Source organism: Anopheles moucheti, chromosome 3, assembly GCF_943734755.1.
Source record: "Anopheles moucheti chromosome 3, idAnoMoucSN_F20_07, whole genome shotgun sequence".
NCBI lineage: Eukaryota > Metazoa > Arthropoda > Insecta > Diptera > Culicidae > Anopheles > Anopheles moucheti.
In genome coordinates, this window is record NC_069141.1 from 33,209,264 (window position 1) to 33,227,112 (window position 17,849).

Genomic DNA, 17,849 nt, shown 5'->3' on the forward strand with positions numbered 1-17,849 from the left:
GGAAACGGGAAGCTTCCTGGTGCTGCTGGAAGTGTCTAACATTGTCCGACAAACTGTCAAACACCAATGGTACCTATCTCGTTACACCTGGGCTCCTGTGGAACACACGGTTCAGAACCGTCGTGTGTGGGTCGTGATTCAATTTCTCACATGTCCAACGCCCGGTGAACCACGGCCACGGGGAACACATTCTGCCATCTTCGCGTTCGAGTAAGGCAGGCACTTTAAGTGGTAAGGGTGGAATCGGAGGTTGGAATATTTTACAAATGGACCAAACGGACCGTGGCTGCAAACAGCGCCGAATCGATAAGATTCCGAGCGTGTGGGAACCACCCGACCGACAGCGAGCATAAATATGGGGGGAGACCATTTTCTCGAGTGGGCGCTGGATTAGTGAACAACACGCTGCGGCAAATTGCTCCCAAAACTGGTCGTGGCGCTGGTCACTGGCACGCGCTGCAGGAAGTCAGCGGGAAGTACACGGATTCGAATTTGAACCCGTTATTTTCTAACCCCGTTCGCTTTCCCGTTTTGCGATGGATGTTTTTTTCTTCTTTGCTTCACGCGCTGCCCTTCATTAGACGCGCGTGTACGGCGTTGATAGTCAGTTCTCGCCTAGCACACATATGTTGGAGTTCGATTGGTGTGTGACCGTGTGAGCGAGGATAAATGGCACCCATTTCTTTAGCCGGACCTCCAAGGTTTCAAGTCCGTCAGACCCGCTAAACGAATCCTTACGGGCTTTGGTCAAGCAATCAGGCGTGTAAAGCTTGACGCCGCGGTGAGGAAATTGAATGGGCGTTCGATGATTGAAACTCTCCGCTGGGAATCCTGCCGGCAGTTGGCCCGACTGCTCCGATGGGGGCAGAAAATTCACATTTTGCTGGCCCGTTGTACATGCAATTGCTAATCGTGTCGCAGATAATCGGATTTATGGCAGCCGGGTATTAATCTCCATTCGGCTGGGCATCGCATTTTCCACGTTCCAATCGCCCGAGTGCCCATCGAGTGCGGGTGTTTCGCAGGGCGGCGGTACGGCATGGACAGCTGGCAGCTATCAGCAAATTGACGTATGCGACCGTATGCCCGAAGCCTCAGCACACTCAGCACACGAATTGTGAAAAGACTTTGCAAAAGTGGGTGTTTTAAAGAATAGCATCAGCCCACAAAGCCATGCCCAGCTCGGGGGTTGCATTGTCATTTGGATGGACAAAGTAGACGTTTATGATGTGATTGGAGGTGAAACCTCGGCACACGGACTATAGGACAGTATGCAAAATAGCTGGACATATTGGAGTGATTAGCCTGACAGCGTTTGATTTTTGTGCTGACTTGCATGTAAGCTGAACCACCCTTCCCCTCGATCGGGGCAACGATGTTGAAACGAGAGATAATTTATGCCTATGAAGCGTTTTCCCGTGCAGTCAAAGCATGTCTGCCTGGGGTCCTATTGCGATATGAGTTTTGAAGTGTCGATCAATGGTAATTAAATGAAACCCTCGAATGATAAGTAAGTGCTGTCAGTGGTGCGCCGGTTCGGACTCTTCTACGCTGAGTTTTACAACTGCAATTCCAACAGCGAAAATGGACATTTTTTTTTAGTCCCGTCGGGAAGTGTATTGCAACTATCGCGAAGGAATCCAACACCAACAAATAGATTCAATAACAGTTGCCAGTTATAATTTATAGAGAAAGGATCCGCGGTACCGTCTTGCGCAAACATCCACTGGAAAGTATTTGATTTGCTAGCTGCAATAAGCTTTTCGACATCTTCAAGTAATGATGGTACATTAGCTCCATTCCAACGGTGGATGCCCGACCACATCGCACGGACGCCACAGAGACTCATGTGGATGTTGACTCGTTTTTATCCTCGCTCTCCCGCACTTTTCCTTGCAATATTGCAATTTGTTATTCACCGATGCGAGATTCCATCGATTAGCTATCGATTTTCTATCACCATCAAAATGCGGGGGGCTTAAATGGCTTCATTACATACGCGTGGACTCGGCGTTTTTTTACTTTCGCTATGCTTCTACACACTCCCTTGCACTAAGCAAATTTTGAGCTGTCAAACCGCTTGTCGTGGTGTTGGTGCCGCTGGTGCTTCGGGGGTTGGTTGGGGGGTCAGCTGAGTGTGGCCAGCACGGGTGTACTTAATGGCCTGGCAGATGCTTTCGTGTTTTGGAGGCTAACGTACCAAAGGTGGCCGTTCGAGTTCGAGTAGTTGCTCGAACGGAAAGGAAAAGTCCTACGAATGGGCAGAATGGGCCATTTGGAGATGCCATCGTTTATTGGTTTTTATGAACGTCTATTAATGAACATGTCGAAACAGACGGTGAATGTGTGGCTGCTGCTGCTGCTCTAGTTTGAATTGAATCGGTCTATTCAATGCTGCCTGGCCAGACAAGAAAACGTGGTAGAATGTTCGACATTCTTATCTTTCTTCAAGATATAAATGGACAGCATGCCAAATGCATATCATGCTGGTATATTCAATAAAAGAATGGCATTTATATATAGTTCTGAACTGGTTAGATAACTATCTTGCCTTCTCTAAAACCCTTATGTTTTTTTTGTCAAACCATCTTTAACTTCGCCCCCGAAATCACAGCTGGTTGACTCATTTTCTAGCGCAACCGATTTCCACACACGTCAAATAAACACTCACGGGTTAATTGTGGTCTCCCCTCCGATATCTCCGATTACTCCAACGGCCATAATCGTTCCATCGTTCCAAGCGGGCCCATTTGAACGGGGTAAGCACCTCGGGGTAACCCGAATCTCGGAGCCGCTTTTGACCGTAATTGTCGTAAATCGCAACAGCTCTTGCTCCAGCTCCAGACCGGTGGGAGATGGTTCGGTTGGTGCTTTTCTTCTTGTTTTCCCAAAGGAAACCAAACCCATTCCACGGGATCGACGATCTCCCACCGCGCGAGTGAAGCGAGAAATTCAAGGCGACGCGGCGACCGATCCATTCAAAGGCACTTGAAATCGAGCTGGAAGCAATCGTACGGATTCGATCGGCGATCGGTGTTTGAAGCGGTGGCATCGAAAAACGACACCCCATTCGGGACCGAAGCAACCGCCGCGCACGATGTTTACATGATTTACATTAATATGTTTTAGTATTCGAGGGGGCAGCATTTAACTTCTTTTTTCCCCGAAAAAGGCAGAGTTCGGTTGATGAAATGGAATCCTCCTGGAACGGCTTTTAATCACTGCGTGCAGAGGAGTTTTTGTGTGGAGTGCATTTCCAGCGAATATCAAAACACACACACACACGACATCCAGACGCATCTTCGTTACCCCAAAAAAGGTCCGCCTTAGTATCGGTTATCAGGCGGAAGAGAAATTGGAAACCCGGTGCTTCTTTCGGTTGCTGCATACAAACGAACCGGTAGGGTTCCTTTTCGACAACGGTTTAGGAATAGTCTGGCTGTGAGCTTCCAAACGATCTGCCGAAACGATCGTGGCACATTATCATAATGTCCAATAGGTCACCATCGCACAAACTCCTACCTATTCCGGAGGCGTTCGGGACCGCAGGTCAGTTTAATCGTTTTACACATCTCACCCACGCATTGTAATAGCAAACAGGTCATCCCGCACAAATGTTTTACTTTATTTCGCTTTTTATGAATGGGCCAATCTCGCTTCAAACTTTACAATGACAGGAAACTATGCTCCACAGTGCTTACGATCATTGATCAGTCAAACTACATGCCTACACCATGTTGTGCTGCAGTTGATTTACCTTTTTATAATACAAATATTATAAACACAATATTTGCATCCAAAGCGAATCGCGCTTTTCTCTTGCTACTGGTGCACCTTAACTCAATCGACTGCACCTGCTTAAGATCGTGGATCGTTGACCTATTTACCCATTAAAAAAAAGCATAAAAAGGGAAAGCAAGGCTGATGGTAAACATTGCCATCGTACGACATTCTTGATCGCGTCGCAATGGCCAACCAACCTTAAAACGACTTGCATCACCACTTTGCTTTGTCGGTTGTCGCATTTCTTCGATTAGTAATAATCGGCCGCATTCAACTTTCACTTCCTTCCTTCCGTGCATTATGTGTGGGAGATGGGAGGAAATGGTAATGAAGGAGTTTAATTCATATCGTTTTAAACCTCCATAATACTTGCCTATCTTTCGATAAAAGACCTTTAGAGACTCAGTTATAAAAATAGAGCTCAAGAGCCTAAGACGAGTAGAAGTAGAATGAAGCAGTTTGAGTTACCGCTTGAAGAAGTAGATGCGATATTCAAATTAGCTTCTTCAACCCATATGTTCAAGCACTTCATAAAAATCCAATTAGAGAAGTTGATAAAATCGACTGTAACTTGAATTCTTCATTGCAAACGATCTTTGGGCTGTCTGTCTAAAGTTCTTAATTCAAGCGGGCTGTGTCCGTAGCTCCAAACAAGCGTCCCCAATGAAATTGACGTTGCTCTCGTTTGTCATTTGGTTGGTTGTTTGTGTTTACTTCCACTGCTTTTCTGCTCCCATCGGAATGCACCCACATGATGGTTTGTTTATTTGTTTATTCAAATTTTATTGCATTTAGATGACCGCTAAAGTGAGGCGCTCTCGATCGTTTAGACGACGTACCCTTCGGTATCGTTTTGGTTGTTTTTTTTTCTTTCGTCTACACAGCTGCTTGAAGGGAGTCATCGCAACTTGTTGCAATGGCGCCATCGTATGCGTTACATATCGCGCATCATAACTGACCATGCCGGCCCGCTCGCTCGCTAATGTCCAGGCTAGACGAGCGGTCGCGGCTATCAACATGCAGGCTCTAGAGAAGGGCCTCAGGGTTGGACCAAACCGGCCCGACAGCTCCGTTTTTCTTCTGCACGCATGAAAGATTTAATTACTCATACGACGAGCGAAGAAGCTCTGCACGGTGGTGTCACTGGGCTTGTCTTTCGCGGGAAGCAATTAAGATTAATGATTTATTTATTGACCTAGCCTATCGTAGCCTACCGTTCCCCGGTATACTAGCTTGATTCGAGTATGCTTTGCGCGGCTACAGATTGGGTGTCGGGAAATGTGGAAATGTGGAGTCCAGGCGTTCACGGATTAGCTAAGAGATTTTTCTTCATTTTTACTGAATATTGTCAAGAAGCCACACTAGAAAGCAGCGAAAGGAAGTTGATTTAATTGAAGAAGAAAAAAAAACACCACGGTCCACGAGATGATAATGACACGTTTCGAAGTCACGCTGTCAGCTGCAGCTCTCTCGGGTCGGGATGCAGTTCCCGGTGCTCGTGTTACAAATCTAATCGCGTTCCAGTTTTATTTGTGGCAGAGAAAACACGAGTCCTTATTTTGTCACCATCTCGATACATCAATCAATCTTTCTGTCGATTGTTCGAATGCGATAAAGATGCGATTCTACGGCTGAAATGAAGCGAAGAAATTCAGCCAACTGGCGTTTTGCTACCGTTTTGGGGTAAACATCCATGTCCCAGGTCCCAGGTACTGCTGGGCCTCAATTCAGGCCAACCCTGATCGTCGGATAAGCATTCAGGTCAGAATTCAGCTGTGTGCGTTTTGGGCACAGGATCAATCTGATTTTAATCCTCAATATTTACCTCAGCCCAACCAACCCCCGGCTGTACATATTTTCCGCTTTTTTGTTGTTGTTTGTTGCTCGAGGACATACACGCGACATTCAGCTAGAGGTACCGACCGGTGGATACATTTTCAGAGGCGGATAATCTCATCTTTGTAATTCACGCACAGGCACACACCGTGTGGCTCTCCCGTGGCGAAGGAACGATCTTGTAGAGGATCAGCATAATCGTCTGACGGGAGTTGTCCTTCGCTTTCGCGGGGCTTCGTTTGTTAAGCGAAAAAGGGCTCATCTTGGGTGGTTTTAAGCCGCCTGCTAATGAGTAGGTTGAGCTTACGCCAGTGGCTGACCATTTAAAATACAAAAGTATGGTTTACCATGAAGCAGCGACTTTAGGAGCAATATATCATTGCATCGCTGCCATTGAGAATGGGAATGGAATGCGAAAGGTTGTCCGAAGCCATGAATCGCACATTGAGGTCACGGTGGCGCGCGTGATTTAGGAACGAAATATTTTTCAATGCCCATTATTTCCTGAAAAAAAATAAATCAACTTTTAAAACAAACATGCCTTGCCTTTTAAATACACCCTTTCCCGTTTGATATCGGTGTCGTATATTGACTTTACCCGTTTAAATGGGCTTCAAAGCCATCGATATTTGTACCATCGTTAGCAAAACGCCGTGGACGTGGCGGCGCCACTGCTTTGTTTGTTTTAAAAATAAATATATTTATTCAGAAGCAACGAAACGAGACATGGACACGAGCTCGACTGCTTTGCAAGAGGCTCTCCAGCGCTTGAACCGTTTCCGATTGAGAAATATTTTTAAAATCCCTTTTTTTCTATTCCATTCCCTTCTTTCGGGGCGTGTTGCAGGGAAGTGTCCTCTCGGGGTTAGAGTTTGTATGTTTTTGTTTCCTTGTTGGTGGAAAAATACATGCACCATATGGCCATCCTGTGTTCCAAATCGTACGCATCATTATGCGGAACGTTTCATAAACCTAAACTGCATCCTCGTTGGGTCTCCGGACGAAAGGGTCGTAAAGGGTAGGAAGACAAAGAGGTTACGGTGTACTTATATGCTTGTTTTTGCCATGAAGCTTGTGCAGCGAACTGTGCCCTCCGTCTAAATCACACCTATCCCAATTAATATCATCCTCGATAATTAGGCTGGCAATGGTTGATTCGTTCCGCGCCATAAAAAGCCACGTTGATGTATTTTTATGTCACCATCGTGTTTTTTTTGTGTTCTCCTCCCAATCTCTAAACAAACCGGCTTAGATGCGGTGGGTTCCGTAACATGAAACGGAACCGACGGGATAAATCCGTGCGGCAAACAGTTAAAGCGAGCAGTTAACCCCAAATCAATTGCTTGCCGGTGAAAGGTAGCATTTTGAACCCTTGCATCGGGAATCTGCATGCAGTTGTGATGCAGCCCGATTGCATCACATCTTGTATCGCGTTTTCCCCCTTTCCCGGTAAAGTGAACGGACGCGCGGAGCAGCTGCCGGTTGCAGGTTCGATGCACTCGGCACTCAAATCATGTTGCAGTATCAATTACCAAACCTTGCAGTGATGCGTGCCAACGGGCACACGGCAGCAGCAAGGGAAGAAGAGTTCCAGCGTTTGCCTAAATGAGACCTCAACGCATTTTTCTGTCGCATGTGTCGCAGCACAAGCGCAGTTCGCTGGCGGCGCATAGCATGATTTGATGTATTTCCCGGTTTTGTGATGTTACGGTGCGGAAATGAATTTGAAGAAAAGGTGTCCCACAGACATTGAGCGACAGATGAAACCAAACGGTGATCGAAAATTGATGTCCCCTTTTTGGGCGGTCCAAAAAGGTGTGTCACATCGATTTGATGGTTCTTATGTTTGGGTGAAAATTTGATTAAATTCGATCGATTTTTTTGTTGCTTTGATGACATAGCGAACCCCTCGAGTAGTTTTGAATTAAACGTATTTTTATCTGATGGTGATTATTCTATTTCTAAAAAAACCTATTCACTGGCTACTGGCCTGTAGCATAGTTTCATTGCACCAAGTTCGAACAATTCGAATATTTGAAGCAGCAGAGTTATTTTAGTTAATATAAATAAAACGAGCACTAATAGTATTCCGACCCAAATGGGCATCAAAAGCGTGAGAGAATTCAAGAACTGGACGGTTTTATCCGAATTGCATTGTATTGTTGACCATCAATCGAGTATCGATCTGTTTGGTAAAGCAAATAAGCAAATGGTTGGTTTGAGTCAGGCAAGATCTCGATGGAAATAACGACCTTCTCGAAGTAGCATAGATATTTGGAGAATTTCAACTGCAAAGCCTAAGATAAATATTTTAGGAATACTCGTTACATTCCTCTGTCAAGAGTAGCGTCCTACGTTCCAATAAGAGTGCGTGATCTTTCACGCATTCCCTCAAGAGTTGCTACACAGTCTGCTACAATTTCGTATTGACGCCGTCGTCTCATCCATAAATCCTGCGGAATAAAAAACCATCTTGTCTGACTCTTGGGTGTAACTAAAAACTCCACTACTAGCCATAACCAGACTCTTGACGCTCGAGATAATTCGCGCAATGCGTGTAGATATTTCAACTATTTTGTCTACTTTGTCGCCGGGTTTTAGTACCGTTGGGCACATCGGTACAATCGTCACCCATCACCGGTGGAATGCAAGTGCATAAATTGATGTCAATCGACTGCGAACGTGTTCTGCGAGGTGCTGCGGTGAGCAATCGTCTTTAGCGGAGAACTGATGGCTAAGCCGGTTTTGAACGGTACGGAGACATGGAACCCCCGGGCGTTTGGGTGGTTGAAGCAAACGCACACAAACAACACACTTTTAACGGACTTTTAGCGTGGTTCCAATTATTCTCCAAAACTAAACTTAAATGTACATAAAAATGAAACCTTTTAGCTACAAACAGAAAAAATCAACCACCACACAGGACGCATTAGACGTGTGGGTAGTTTCAACCGAAATAACCACGTCTTTCATGCGGAACTCGGACTGGGTTTGACTCGCGCCATCCATTTCACGGAAAATGAAACCTGATTTATACATCCCGACAGGCAGATTTTATCCGTTGGACGTGGAGATTAACTCGTATACGATTAACAGGTTCCAATCGAGGTAAGTGATTGAATTGTTTGAACAGAAAAGAGTCTTCAGAAGATTAAGAGTGGTGCGTTTAATATGTTCAAAGCAATAAATTCTCCATAACTAGCGAACATCCAATGTTGTCTTACGATGATCATTCTGCACTTGTACTGTACAAAACTAATAAACTTAGAAGAGAACCTCGTTGAAAATGGAGGTGAAATTTAATGAACTCTTCAGCCGACTACTTCAGACGTTTCGGTTAATTGCTACAAGAACAGAGATCTATTGAGTCATCAACTCGTAGTCCGGGTGATTCCCGGAGCGCAACAGAAGTACGCTCGGGAGTTCCCCGTTTTGCAAAACAAAATGCGAACACCTTTGGTTTGGTTCTGTTTGTATAAAAAAACATATATATAATTTACTGCCATAGTTCCTCCTGAGCGCTACAAAAGCTGGACAGACTCCGTTGCTTTGCATCAGACGCTCGGGAACCTCGAGACAGGTAACAGCAGCAGATCATAATGTCACGCTATAGTTGTCTCGTTACTGTTTTCTCATTAGTACCAGCGTTCGTTTGTGGCCAGCTGTTGTTTACGGATACAATCCCGGAAGATTACTATCTGCGCAAAGACCTCAGTGACTGTAGTGAACGGTTTAGCGTAAGTAAGTTTTACGACTACCAGTGTTTAGTTTTCGGTGGCGTACAAGTGAATGTAACCGAGTTTCCTCATATGGCTGTGCTGGGATGGAAGGAGGAGGAGAAGGAGGAGGATGTGGGAGGGAACGATCGGGGTGGAAGTGTACGGTGGCAGTGTGGAGGATCACTTATTACGGTAAAGTACGTACTGACGGCAGCTCACTGTGCGGCTGACGCAGACAACGTCCCGCCTCGGTTGGTACGACTAGGGGACGTCAATCTGGCCTCGTCGATCGATGATGAGTACGCGCAACAGTTCGAGATATTACGTATCGTACGTCATCCACAGCACCGGTTCTCTAAGAAATACTACGATTTAGCACTGGTGGAGCTGGACGGTGTCGTGAGGTAGTAATTATTTAGAGAGAGCATGCTTTACTTCCAGCAAGTAAACGATCCCATTCCCATTTACAGGCTTACTTTAGGCGTTTGTCCAGCATGTTTGTGGTCCAATAGGCGTGTCTTACCGGCAGAACACTTCCAAACAGCCGGCTTCGGAGCGACCAGTTTCGGTGGTGGACCAGTTCCGAATCTTCTGAAAACTACACTGCGTGCCACGAATACCACACAGTGTTCGGCAGCGTTTAAAAACACTCAGGGCCTACCGGAAGGCATAGTTGACGATCAAGTTTGTGCCTCGATGCTCGCCGCCGATACTTGTCAGGGCGACTCTGGTGGACCGTTGCAGGTGACGCTGCGGAGTTTCCTCAAACAACACCCCTTCGTAGTGTCACTGACTTCCTTCGGTAAAGGCTGTGGTATAGGATCATCGGGAGTGTACCAACAGCTAGCTGCCCACATCCCATGGATTGAATCGGTTGTAAATGAAAGCATGGATCCGGCGCGCTGTGCGGAGAAGTACAGTGTGTTTCGGTTGGCTACCTCTCTGATGCCCGAGTGTAGCATAGGTGGCTTGTCGAAAAGTAATGTCCAGTTGGTGTGGCCCGAAGGTGCTCGAAAGTCCCAAATTCCCTGCAGTGGTACCATTATAGATGTGGCAGCGTAGCCTTTTTCGTGTACGTCACTGTACCGCGCTACACACTAAACCTACTAATCCGTATCCGTTAGTATGCGTATGTACTAACACGAGCGTGCGAACACGAGCACTAACGATAACGTCACAGCGAACGACTAACGATAAAATAAACCGAGAGATAGTTCTCATTCTAGTCATACATTTCGACCCAACCGCTTCTAATTACGTCCTACGGAAAGAAATATTACAACGCGCTAAAGTGGTGACCCCGACGTGATTGCTATAATCAGTCTTTAGCGTAACAGTTTTAAGTGCGTGATTTTCTTTCTTTTCGCGAATATAAGTGTACGCAGCAAGCATGGAGGAGGATAAAGTTGTAACTACCCAGCCCATTGTACCCGGCCCAATCGGGCCTAGCCCATTTGTACCCAGCGCAAATTTAACTAGCCCCGCGGCTCAACCGGCTGCCGTTGAAGCAATCCATGCGCCGCGTCTCAATCCACCAAGCATGGCGGATACCAATATAGAGACGTATTTCATGTCCCTTGAATTTTGGTTTGCTGCTTCGGGCATAGGCGCATTGCACGATACGCGAAAATACAACATTGTGATGGCACAGGTCCCGCCGAATAAACTCACCGAGCTAAGGGCAATCATCGACGGCACACCAGCGGTTGAAAAATATGCGTACATCAAAGCGAAGCTGATCGGTTATTTTGCCGATAGTCAGCAGAGGCGCTTGCAGCGCGTCTTGTCCGATATGCCGCTTGGTGACAGAAAACCGAGCCAGCTTCTTAACGAAATGAAGCGCGTCGCTGGCAACTCCCTTAGTGAACCTGTGCTGATCGATTTGTGGGCATCAAGGCTGCCACCACATGCGCAAGCTGCAGTGATCGCTTCTAGTGGTGACGCCGCGGATAAAACCACCATCGCTGACGCCATTGTTGAGTCAATGAGCCTTAGAAGCATTAACGCCGTTGAACGTAGCAACCCAGCGATGGCGTCTGGCCACGTGTCTGATGCCGCAATGTCAACGACCGCAAATCCAGCCAGTGATCCTATATCGGACCTTCGGAAAGAGATTGCCGAATTATCAAGGCGGCTCGAAAACGTGCTTCCTAACAAAAGTCGAGGACGATCGGTTTCCCGCAGCAGATTAACACGTAGACGCAGTTTAAGTCGCGGAAGCGATTTTTCGACCGGCCCCTGTTGGTACCACCGCAAATTCGGTAGCGAGGCTAGGAAATGCCGAAAACCATGCACCGGCCCAGGAACAACATCTGCACAATAGTGTCGCTCTGCAGATGCTGCGGTGGAGACTGGCGAACTCACCACTACAGCCGCAATCTTTCGTTTACGAATTGCTGATTCAACTACGTCAACGCAATTTTTAATCGACACCGGCGCCGATGTGTCTGTGGTTCCGAAAGATATGCTTACTGCGAGAGTAAAACCATCCCCGATAAAACTGTTCGCCGCGAACGGATCGCCTATTAATGTGTACGGTGAAGTATTGTTAAAGGTAAATCTCGGCCTTCGTCATGAGTTCCTGTGGTCGTTCCTGATAGCCGACGTAAGTTCGGGTATAATTGGTGCGGATTTTTTAACCAATTTCGATTTGCTGGTAGATATGAAACGGAAGCGCCTCATCGATAATACCACCCATCTTGAGTCCGTTGGGTTACTAGCGAAGAGTGAGCAGTGTTCGGTTAAAACTTTTAGTACAGAGTCGCCTTACGCCGAGTTGTTAGCCGAGTTTCCGAATATCACTCGCCTGGCGCCACCGGGTACGATTAGCGATGCATCGATTCACCATAGAATCGAAACGACAGGGCAACCTGTTTACGCACGCCCACGACGTCTGTCCCCGGACAAGCTTCAAGCAGCGAAGACCGAATTTGAGCATCTAATGAAGCTTGGCATATGCCGACCATCCAGCAGCAGTTGGGCGAGCCCACTCCACATGGTTAAGAAAGCAGACGGTTCTTGGCGGCCGTGTGGAGACTACCGAGCACTCAACGCGCAAACCATCCCGGATCGCTACCCTATACCGTACCTGCAGGACTTCTCTACTATATTGCAAGGTGAAACTATATTTACTAAAATTGACTTGCAAAAAGCCTTCCATCAGGTACCGATCCATCCCGCTGATATTGCAAAAACTGCCATCACGACGCCGTTCGGACTGTTCGAGTTTTCGTTTATGACCTTTGGATTGCGGAACGCAGCGCAAACGTTTCAACGGCTTATCCACGAGGTCGTCCGAGGGTTGGATTTTGTATTTCCGTACATCGACGACCTATTCATCGCTTCATCATCACCCGAAGAACACCGAGAACATTTGCGGCAATTGTTTACAAGGCTGAAACAGCATAATTTGGCGATTAATATAGCCAAATGCGAATTCGGCCGCGACACACTCGATTTTCTAGGCCATTCTGTCTCTAGAGATGGTATCCGTCCCTTACCTGATCGCGTTCGAGCTATTGAGGAATACAAGCTTCCTGCTACAACGAAGGAGTTAAAAAGCTTTTTGGCAATGCTTAATTTCTATCGTAGGTTCTTGCCAAATGCGATCGAGCACCAGATTCCACTCCTTGCCATGATTCATGGCAACAAACGCAATGATCGTTCCCCGCTGACATGGAGTAGTGCGACCACCGCGAGCTTCGAACGCTGTAAGCAACAACTCGCAAAAGCTACTCTGTTATCGCATCCCGCCAAAACAGCCGAGCTGTCCCTTTGGGTCGACGCATCTGACATCGCCGCAGGAGCAGTCCTTCATCAAATCGTTGATGGAAACCCCCAACCGCTCGGATTTTTCTCAAAAAAATTCGACAAGGCGCAACTGCGATACAGCACTTACGATCGCGAACTAACCGCAATCTATCTTGCGGTACGGCATTTTAAATATATGCTTGAAGGACGAAACTGCCACATCTATACAGACCACAAGCCCATAACTTTTGCCTTTCGCCAAAAGCTTGACAAAGCCTCGGACCGTCAAGCTCGCCAATTGGACGTGATTGGGCAAATAACAACGGACATCCGTCACGTTGTGGGAAAGGACAACATCGTAGCTGACTTGCTCTCCCGCATTAATGCTATACAATCAGCGTCATCACTGGATTATGAAGCACTTGCGGAAGACCAAAAAGACGACCAACAGCTCCAGGACATCGCACAAGGTAAAATAAAAAGTTCGCTCAATCTAAAGTATTTTACCATTCCAGGCAGTATCAAACAACTTTTATGTGACTGCACTGGAGATCGCATCCGCCCTTACATAACGAAACGGTTTCGGCACGCTGCGTTACAGGCAACGCACCAGCTGTCTCATCCTGGCACCCGTGCAACGGCCAAGTTAATGACAGAACGATTTGTTTGGCCAAGCATCCGCAAGGACAGCATTGCTTTCGCTAGGAACTGCCTACCGTGCCAACGTTCGAAGGTGCTGCGACACACACAATCACCTATATCTCGATATTCGGCACCGGACAGCCGGTTTTCTCATATCAACATTGACATCGTGGGGCCCTTCCCTCCAAGTAGGGGAAACCGCTATTGTTTAACGGTCATTGACAGGTTCACGCGTTGGCCTGAAGCGTTTCCAATGCCTGATATGACCGCGTTAACAGTTGCCGAAGCTCTTGTTTGCGGATGGATAGCCCGGTTTGGTGTTCCATTTTTCATCACGTCTGACCAAGGACGTCAATTCGAATCATCGCTTTTCGATGAACTTACTCGCTTGATCGGATCCAGCCACCTGCGTACGACTGCATACCACCCTCAGTCAAATGGCATTATCGAACGATGGCATAGGACCCTAAAAGCATCTATTCTGTGCCATGATCCCGAGCACTGGAGCGAGTACCTACCGATGATCCTACTCGGGCTGCGGGCAGCCTACAAGGAAGACCTTAAATCATCGCCTGCCGAGATGGTATATGGAACAACTCTCCGATTACCGTCTGAGTTTTTCACAAACAACTTAGACAACCCGAACGAAGCTGAATTTGTCGCCAAACTCCGTACAACTATGCGACAAATTCGCCCCCGAGAGACTGCCAGGCATGGAAATCACAGTGTTTTCATACACCAGGACTTAAAGACGTGTAAGAACGTCTTCGTGCGCAACGACTCGGTCCGACCCTCGCTATCGCCACCGTATGAAGGACCATTCAAGGTGCTGAACCGAGCCGAAAAATTCTTCAAGTTGAACATACGAGGCCGCACAGTCAACGTTTCGGTCGATCGCCTGAAGCCAGCGTATTCACTAGAAGATCAGCAAACCACAAGTGACAAGGTACCTGCATGCACAACTGATCCTAATATTTTTCCGACTAGAGTCACTCGTTCCGGTCGACGAGTTGTAATCCCTTCGAGGTATCGGTAAAGGGAAATCTAGTCTAGGAGGGGAGTACTGTGGCAGCGTAGCCTTTTTCGTGTACGTCACTGTACCGCGCTACACACTAAACCTACTAATCCGTATCCGTTAGTATGCGTATGTACTAACACGAGCGTGCGAACACGAGCACTAACGATAACGTCACAGCGAACGACTAACGATAAAATAAACCGAGAGATAGTTCTCATTCTAGTCATACATTTCGACCCAACCGCTTCTAATTACGTCCTACGGAAAGAAATATTACAACGCGCTAAAGTTGCGTTACAATACCGTTGTAACGACGGCCAGCTGTACGAAGAACATGGATGGCATTCAGCCAACAGAAATAGAAATTTCAGAACAAAGAACAAAAATAGTCGAAATCCAGGTACATCCGGACTTTAAGGAGCTTTCGCCAGAAAATGACTTAGCGTTGTTGCGCTTGGACAAATATCTGCAAGCTTCGCAAGAAGCAGCTCCGAGCTGTATTCCTATGCAGCAAGACTCTGAGGTGTGTAGTGATCGACAAACGCATGATTCCGTAGCTTGTTGGGATAAGTTTGCTGAACGTACTAAGCTGCATCTGCTTAAACATCCGTGCAACCCAAGGAGATATAATTCCAGCACGGTTAGGTTGATCTGGCCGGATGATGACACGGATGCACCGAGCTGTGTAGGAATGGTCATAAAACCGGACACAGTCATTACATCGATTCGTTGTATGGAACTACATGGTAGCAAGCCTCCGGTTGAAATTGAGTTCAACGAGTTTGAAGCTGCAAAACGAGTAAGGATCGTAAGGATCTTAAAACATCCCGGACACAAAGAGGGTAGTCGCAATCGTGACACTGCTCTGCTAATTCTAGCAGAGCATCAGCAGAGTCGAGTGCCTTCATGCATTAGTCCTATAGTGAGCGACAGGTTTAAATCAATAAAGGTACCTGTATACGGCCAATACGCACCAACACTTTCAGTTGGTCGTCTTGAACTTCCCGTACGCCACGTGTGCAACGGAACGTTGCTTGAAGCGTTTAAGGCAAGATTCGGTGACGGAGTTGCAAACAGCCCGCAATATACCTGTTGGAATACGGACCAGCATCTTGTGCCGGGAGCCGTGCCTATCGAACGAGGTGCAGGCATGTTAGATGAAACACACCGTTTCATTCACGGTGTGGTCACCGGGTCCACTAGCTTCGGTTCGGTTGATCCTGTTGTAAGCATTAATCTGACTGCGTACACCGATTGGATAGCACGCTTCGTGCTTTATAGACCACCGAAAGTGGAGCTTGTTTTTCGTGGCGGTAGCGATGAGTTCGATTTCGGGAGTAGCTGTACGCTGAAGAACGGCACCGCGGGCAGATGCATGCCGGATTATGGTTGTGGACGGGCAATTCAGGAGTACAAGAACACGAACGACATTACACTGTGTGGTTTCGAGGACACGATTAGCTACGTTTGCTGTCCAGCAGGGTATCAAGATCTTCTAACAATTCCTGAGGTGGAGATACCGTCTTCGATAAGTTTACTTCCGTCGCTTCCGTATGAGAATGCGCTGGTAGGTTTATAACCGGGCGACTTCCTTATTGAGGTTGAAAAGGTAGTCTCGCTTAGAGTTCAACTCAAAAACAAAGTGCTCGGTTAGGGTGGGGATTAGATTATCCGGGGGATAGTAACGTAGAGTACAGATTTAAGGGCCATAGGAGACAAGATTCTGGTCTCTGCTCTGTTAAAAAATTCCTTCGAGGATCATTCGAAAAACCTTCGAGGATCTTGAGGATCGCCTGTGATTTAGTAGCATACCTGTAATGAAAACAAAAACAAAAGAGACTGTAAGTATGTAGACAATAAAAGGCGAATAGCTGATAATGGTTTTCTGTTTTCTGTACAAATCTTATTGATTAAATGCCTTTAAGCACACCGAATCATGCAGCTGTGAAGATGTGCGCTTGTCTGTGGCAATATTTCTTTCATTCCACCACTGGCCTTTAGCGTGTGTTTTGTACACGAACGCAAACAACCATTTCTGTACAGTTCGGCTTGCAGATGACATTCCGTTTTTGCTTTCGGGTGTGGAAGTGTGCCTTCGTAGCCGCGTGCGTGCTCCTAGCCTTCTTTTCGATCTCGACACGACATTCCTCGCATAATCCGACAGCGGTACACACACAAAGCACAAATGACGGGGGGAAAACCTTGATGATGGTCCCCGCCGTTGTCGTTTGTAGACGAAGCCAAATCTGTGGCCATACCGTCTAGCATCGATCGACGGAATGAGCATACCGATTGGCCCGCTTTCCACTTGGCAGCTCATCATCATCATCATCACCATCACCATCATCAGATATAGGGCATTTTTGGGTGTTCTGTGTTTCAAAATTGGTATTCTTTTCCCCGTGGCCCTGTGGCATCTGTGCAACAACATCGGCGAGCTGTTCCATCTGGACGATTCAGGCTGAACCTCGAGTGACATTATTTATTTGCATTTTCGCCTGAAGAAGTATCTTCGGTTTGGATCGCATCAATGCCATCCTCTGCCAAGCATTTGCTTCTCGCGGTGAAAATGATGCTTCAACGGGGCGCACGCTAATGCGAATTACGGTGTCGGTTTTGGTTTCGGTGATGAAATTCGGTAATTTTAGAGCACATTTCCCGGGGTGCTGCATACATCATGTTGAGAGTTGGTCTGATTTATTCCACAGCTTAACCGACCGTGTCCAGCACAGTGTTTTTTGCGATCCTTGCCGTGGAGAAACAAAAAACAGATCTAGCATGTGATCTTACCGTGTGTACGTGTGGGGACGTTTGAAACTTCCTACGAAACCAAGTAATCTTTTGGGTGGGAAAATTCCAAGCGATTCCAAAAAGTGAGGTTAAGAGGAAGGGGAGAACGCCCTAGAACGCCATCACACGAACTTACTCGATGCGGAACATATGTTGACATGAGCTCACCGTCTTTTTTTTGTCACTTTGCACGACACCAAATGAGGCATCCCCTCGGGGCGGGACCCATCAACGGGAGGTTGTGGAGATTAATATTTGCATTTAATGAAGTTGTTGCAAAAGGGCGCCTTGCTGCACATGTATGAGGGAGC

General features: G+C 46.9%; 2 protein-coding genes across 2 annotated transcripts in view; one reads left to right on the forward strand and one right to left on the reverse strand.

The window, feature by feature from the left end:
- Positions 1-17,849, reverse strand: part of LOC128301347 (uncharacterized) — a 75,163-nt gene that overhangs the window by 18,338 nt on the left and 38,976 nt on the right. The window lies entirely within an intron of this gene.
- LOC128301348 (uncharacterized) lies at positions 10,850-12,437 on the forward strand. Its single transcript, XM_053037780.1, has 2 exons — positions 10,850-11,892; positions 11,999-12,437. Exon 1 carries the CDS (start codon positions 10,879-10,881, stop codon positions 11,659-11,661), a length of 783 nt encoding a protein of 260 aa, XP_052893740.1. The 5' UTR covers positions 10,850-10,878; the 3' UTR covers positions 11,662-11,892; positions 11,999-12,437.